Source organism: Panthera tigris, chromosome A3 (genome assembly GCF_018350195.1).
Source record: "Panthera tigris isolate Pti1 chromosome A3, P.tigris_Pti1_mat1.1, whole genome shotgun sequence".
In the NCBI taxonomy this organism is placed as follows: Eukaryota; Metazoa; Chordata; class Mammalia; order Carnivora; family Felidae; genus Panthera; species Panthera tigris.
Window position 1 is genome coordinate 47083422 of NC_056662.1, and position 6514 is coordinate 47089935.

Here is a 6514-nt window from a genome sequence, read left to right on the forward strand (position 1 = left end):
GCGTTCCCCCATCCCCTACCCCCTCACTGTCCTTGGGAAACGCGCGTCCGTCGGATCGAATCCTCACCCCGGATGGGCTGCAGGAGCCTGTAGTGGCTTCCCGTAGCTTCGGGGCCCCAACCCAACTCTATGTGCTCAGAGCCCAGATTGAGTCTGTTTGCAGCTCTTCGCCCCGTCGTCCACCCACACTCTGTATTCTCAGAAATCCCCGCACAAATAGGCCACCTTCCAAACTCCAGGGTCTTCACCGACTTAGCTTCTCATTCTCTACCTCCCCACCCCCAACCCCTAGCGTCGGGGCCCTTGGAAAGGAAAGGGGCTGGCTGGGGGAGGGGAGGCGCGCGGAGGGGAATGGGGGGCGGACGCTGCCCAGGGCCCCGGGCGCGGCCCCCGAGTGGGCGCGCTCCCTACCTGTGGTGCGGCGGGCTGGCGGGCGGCGGAGCGTCCAGCGCTCGAAGGGAGGTGGCCGACTGCTCTGAGCCGAGGCATCTCCGCATTTATTTGAGCTCAAACCGAGCGACTGTTGACTTTAGCACACAAAGCAAAGATTTCACTGCCCGCTAGTTTAAAAATGAATATTTTACCAAGATATCGATCAGCGTTATAAAATTCAGTTAAGTACAATGGGATCCTAGCAAAAAAAAAAAAAAAAAAGAATAATAAAGGAGGGGGAGGCAATATAATATCTGTGCAAATTTGCTGAAGTGTGACGTGGCATGGAAAGTTTACCCTCCTGGAATTCGGATCTAGAATGTTTTTTTCGGTTGTTTACTGACTTTGTTTATTCACAGATCACGGTTGCTTAAACCGGCGCGCGGATGGCGCAGGGAAAAGGAAGAAAAAGAGAGGGAGGCAAAAAGAAACGCCGCACCCTACTATACTTAGAGTTGGGGAAAGCGGGCGGAGGACACTGTGTGAGCTAGCGAGCCTGGAGCCCGGCTGGGGGAGGGGTCTGAAGCGGGGTGGGGGTGTGTGTGAAAGACCCAAGTAGCGCAGAAAAGCCTCCGAAAGCGCCCGCTCCCCGACATCCTTTTTATGTATTCGGACAGAACTATATCTTATCGGCCGGGATCAGTGGAGGGGGGAGCACTAAGTAGTTTAAAACGACCCTCACACAATGGGCGTGCGATACGAAACATAGCAGGTTAGGGCAGCGCTTTCAGCCTCCATTGTCCCCCACTCGGCCCCCGGCCCTGCCTCTGGGCTCCTTCGCCACGGGAGCCTTTTATGTGATAATGAAACACATTTCAGGCCGAGCTCACGACGTGTGTGTCCTTGCCAGGGGGAGAGACGGGCCTGATTGCTGGCTGCGGCCTCCGGATCCCCCCCCACCCCGCCCCAATTTCTCTTCCTTGTGTTCCTCGGGACAATGTGGCATGTTAAAAAGGGATTTGGAGACGGGGGGGGGGGTGCAAGGGGAGGGCAAACCCACCTCAAGCGCGTGGGAAGGCCAGAGTTTGAGGGAACAGAGACCCTGCAAGGTGGCAGAGGGCGAAGGGAGGTGGTGGTGGTGGGGGGACCTCAGGGTTGGGGCGAACCTGGGACATTCCACGTTTGGATGGTCAACAAGACCAAAAAATTGGTCCCTGAAAACAGGGCCCTGGGCTGTAAAACTTTGAGACAAAAAATCCCTACTTCAGAAGCCAGCAGAGAGTAATCACCCACCGACCGTAAGCTAGCTGTGCCTGGTATGTCCCTAAGTCTGCAGGGGACACTGGATCCTGCCTTCGCTTGGCCAGCTTGTAGGCGGGCACATGCCCCAGGCAAAGCCAAAGCCGGGTCCCCTTTGAGCCCCCCAGGCTGCGTTTCACCTGTGGGGTTTCCACTTGGGTTGGCTGCCTATTTAGGGCCATCTGTGGGGAGATACAGCAAGATTTGTAGGAATTTATTCTGGGCCTTTCTTTATACTTTTGGATTTTCTTTTAAGGCTCACAAAACACCTCTTCATCCCCTTGGCTCTGTAATCCTGGTTTGCCATGTTGGGCTAACTGGATGCTGTCCAAAGGCGTGGGTTTTTTGGGAAGGAAGGAGGGGTAAGCACATCTGCAAACCCTGGGATCTCACCACTGGCCAGGATCATTTGACAAGCGGGGCAAGATATCCCCCCCCCCTTACCTGAGGGTCATCCCCCAAAATACCTTATTTTAAAAGGGAGATTTGGACCATTATCCGGAGAGATTCCTGTAAACACCAATATCAGGAGAAAGTCTGTTTCTCCAGATGAGGTGCCAGAAGGGGTGGTCCCAGAGGCCTCACTGCTCTCATGCTACAGCTAAGTCTACCAAGGCCATGCAGAACACCTAAGTGAAGAAGAAGGGTGGGATAGGGTCCTGGTGTGTAGACAGAAGCTTGAGGCCGTAGGATCCAGGCAGTTCCAATTCCACAGGAGGGTAAAAGGGGTGCTAGAGACACAGAGATGAAAGAGCTGAGCCAGGAATTTGCAAATCCAATCTGGGTGCACTGACTTGAAGGGAGGCCTAAGATTGGAAATAGAGTAAAAACATGTAAAATCTCGGCCTCTCCCCAGAGAAGTCAGCTCGCTGGGGCCGAACAGACATCAGCATTGCATCTTCACATGGCCTTGATGGGAAATTAAGATATGTAGTTTTGTCCTGAGTTTACAGATACAGCTGCATCAAACACAGGGAATAGTCCACCTGAGATCTTTGTGTTTCATTGTGTGTAAAGATAAACTCAAAATTCCAAAACTAATCATAAACAATATTGAGTTCTATTTCCTGATGTGCTTGCTGAAGTGTTTAGGGGTAAGTGCACTGATGTCTGAAATTTACTTTGAAATGCGTCTAGATCTATGGCCATAACACCCTGAACGGTGCCTGATCTCCTCTGAAATGCATTTAGAAAAAATAATCTGAATGGACCAATCGAGGTGTCGATAGCTGAACAGATATGTGATATAACAAGTACAGCGAGACAATAGGATCTGGGCAATGGGTACGTGTGTGTTTTCTGTCTGTCCAACTTCAGCATGTCTGAAAGTTTTAATAATAAAATGTTAAAACAGCAACCACCATGGCCCCTCCCTTCACCAAAATAAAATAAAACCTGCAACCAGTCAGGATCTCTTTCCCCCTATTTTTAAGTAATTTCTGGACCTGTTTAATTTTTAAGTCAGGCAAAGGGAAAAAAAATTTTTGAAGATTCAAAGGGTAAAACTGGCAATAACACTTTAATATAGATTTGTGGAACTCTGGCCCTTCCAGCCAGAACACACATTTATAAGCCATAAATAAAACACGCAGAAACCATAAATTAATCAGACCCGAGACCTGGATTTCACCGTGTCAAGAATGGGAATGCATTTTTTTTCTTGGTCATTTACAACAGACCCTTACATAATTTTTTTTCTTTTTGAACAATAATACAACTTTGCTTCTCTGTTAAAACTACATGGTTTTACACTGAGTCACTCACAAAAGTTTGTGGGATTTTTTTGTTTTTGTTTTTGTTTTTTTTTTTGTTTGTTTTTTAATCAAGTAAGACTTCCCTGCAACAGCAGCAATGGAGGAATAAAGACAACAACAACAACAAAAAATCAGAACTTGCAAATGCTTAAAGAAGCAGGTGTCTACACAGTAGTTGAAACCGGAGGCTCTTTTCACTTTTCTTTCTCTTTTTTCCCCCCTCTTTTTGACTTTTTATCGTTTTGCCTTCCCTCCTTATATAGAATAATAGGTATCAGTGTGGCCCATCTGTTTGGGAGGGAAGAGCTGTTTGGGAGGGAAGGTGAGGGGAGACTGCTGTCCTTGGGATGGGGAGTAATGGAGTTCTTCTCCCGTGGCTCTCTCCAACACCCCTTCCTCAAATTCTCCCCACTTTCTCTCTCTCTTGTCCTTGTCCCCGGCTAGCTGGCTGCAGCCTTCTTCTTAAGAAGAGTTCATTATGGGCCTGGAGTACACCCCCTGGTAGTAGGAGGTGTCTGCGGCCAGGGGCGAGGCATCCAGGCCCGCTTTGTTCGTGACCGGACCCATGGCCAGGCTACCCGGCATAGGGGAACCGTAGCCAGGGTAGTGCATCACCTGTTCGTAGGCTTTGAGGTCCATTTTGTGGGGCTGGTGGTGATGGTGGCTGTGGTGGTGCTGCTGCTCCGAGGACATGAGGTTGTTGATGGAGAAGGGGTGGTTGAAGGCGTAGTGGTGCTCCGGCTTTAGATGGGCTTCGGGTGGCAGGCCTGGGTGATGGGGAGGGCCCAGCAGGTGGGCCGCCTGCTGCTGCTGCCCGGGCGAGGGCGCCGGTTCCGGGGGGCTCAGGGCCGCAGCCGGCGTCCCCTTCAGCTCCCCCAAGGCCCCTCGCTTGTGCTCCTGGCACGGAGAGGCGCTCGAGTGGGGCGACTCGGTGCCCGCCGGAGTCTCGGAGGCCGGCCCGGCGGCCTCCCCGAGCTGACCCTGCGAGGTCTGGGCCCCGGAGGCCGCCTTCTTGCCGCCTCCCGTGGCTCCTGCGGCTTCCTTCAGGGCCAGCTGCTTCTCGCACTTGAAGCGCTTCTGGCGGCGCAGGTAGCAGCCGTTTTCGAACATGTTGCCCGAGTCGGGGTGGAGGGTCCAGAAGGAGCCCTTGCCGGGCTTGTCGGGCGAGCGGGGCACCTTGAGGAAGCAGTCGTTGAAGGACAGCGAGTGGCGGATAGAGTTCTGCCAGCGCTGCTGGTTCTGCCGGTAGAAGGGGAAGAGGTCCATGATCCACTGGTAGATCTCGCTCAGCGTCAGCATCTTGTTGGGGCTCTGCTGGATGGCCATGGTGATGAGCGAGATGTAGGAGTAGGGCGGCTTGGCGTGCGTGTAGCTGCGCCGGTACGTCTTGGGGTCGCGCGCGCGGCTCAGGCCCGCCTGCCCGTACATGGGGCTCATGGAGTTCATGTTGGCGTAAGGGGTCAGGCCGCCCATGGCTCCGGCCGCCTGCCCCCCGAGCGGGCTCAGACTGGGACTCAGGTGCGGCCCCATGCCCGCCACGCCGGCCGCCCCGGCCGAGCCGCCCATGCTAGCCATGGCGCCCGCCCCGGGGGACATACCGGCCAGGGACGGGCTCATGCCCGCGCCCACGTACGACGACATGTTCATGGAGCCGGCACTCATGTTGCCCGAGCCGCTGCCCATGGCGGCCGCGGACATGCTCATGTACGTGTTCATGCCGTTCATCCCCAGGCCGGCGTTCATGTTGCTCACCGAGGAGTAGCCCTGCGGACACAGCCCGAGGAGGGAGGCGCACAGCGTTAGCACCGCGGCTTGAGCGTGCCCTGACCTCCCACCCACCGGGCCAGCCCAGGCCCCCGCCTCCGGGGAGGCCTCTGGGGAGTCCTTCCCTTGCCGGGTCCCGGCCCCAAACACCCAGTGCGTTTCACTCGGAGCGCGCCGGGATCGCCCTCGAGAAGGTGGCGGGCAGGCTGCTGCTGTTTGCGTGTGGCGGGATCCTAGCCCTTCTACGCCTTGCTCAGATTCTAAAACAAGGGTCCCCCGGAGCACCCCTAGGCCAGGCACCCCAAATGCATCTCCTCTCCCCAACTCTCCAGCCAGCATACCGAACCGGCGCCGCGGTCTCGGACGCCACCTCCGACCCTAGCGAACAACCTGTGGGTCACAGCCTAGAACGCCCCAGCGGCCTCAAGCGGGGTTTGTCCCAGGGTTCATCCTTCCTCCCGGGATCCCATCCTTGGCCTCAGGGGAACCGAAACCCAGTGCCTGCGCAGAGTTTGGGGCCAGCTGGAGGCACTGAGTGGAGGGACAGGGAGGGTACACGCGGCTAAGCTTTGCAGCCACAAACTTTCGTTCTCTTTGTCCCTAGTCTTTGAATCTGCCTCTACCTCAACCCCCAATTCCTACCAACCTTCTCCTCTTCAGCTCCCCACCCCCTCGCCGGCCGACCTCCCACCCCTCCCCAGCCGCGCGCTGCCAAACATAACTCTGTTAGGATAGTGCGTGGCTCGGCCACGAAGAGGATTTGGAGGCGCCGCAAGTCAATATTTGATCACAAAGTTAATATTATCTCAAGGCTAACAGTGTGTCGTATAAAAAAGAGACCCATTTGAGTCGAAGGAGGGTGGAAAAGGCGGCTGCCCAGAGCGGCTGGGGGTGGGGGGCGGATGCCGGCAAAGGAAGCTGTCCTGAGGTTGGTGAACTGAGCGAACTCCGCCACCCCACTTCCCCCTGGAAAAGGCGAGTGCCTACCTCGGGCTCGGCATAGTAGCTGCTCCAGTCAGACGGCTCGTGCCCTTCCATCTTCACCGCTCCCAGCATACTGGAAGCCGAGTGCATGGCAGTTTAAAATTTAACAGCCACAACAAACGATCAGCAATCACCCCCCACCCCCACCCTCTTTAAAAAAAAAAAAAAAAAAAAGCCAAGGCACCGTCCCCTCCCTCCCTCTCTCGCGCTCCCTCTCTCCGGCTCCACTCCCTCTCTTTTCCTTGGCCGGCCGGAGGCGGTAGTTGGAATGGGCGGGAGGGGTAAGGCTCAGGAGGAGGGGGCCGAGGATGGGAGGAGGCCCGGATCGGAGCCCCGCTGCA

The 6514-nt window shown here is 55.3% G+C and overlaps 1 protein-coding gene across 1 annotated transcript; it reads right to left on the reverse strand.

The window, feature by feature from the left end:
* Window positions 1-3171: 3171 nt before the first annotated feature.
* FOXA2 (forkhead box A2) lies at window positions 3172-6291 on the reverse strand. The gene is made up of 2 exons (XM_042979747.1): window positions 6177-6291; window positions 3172-5189 (listed from the first exon to the last, which is right to left on the reverse strand). Exons 1-2 carry the CDS (start codon window positions 6261-6263, stop codon window positions 3888-3890), a joined length of 1389 nt encoding a protein of 462 aa, XP_042835681.1. The 5' UTR covers window positions 6264-6291; the 3' UTR covers window positions 3172-3887.
* Between the last annotated feature and the right edge of the window lie 223 nt (window positions 6292-6514).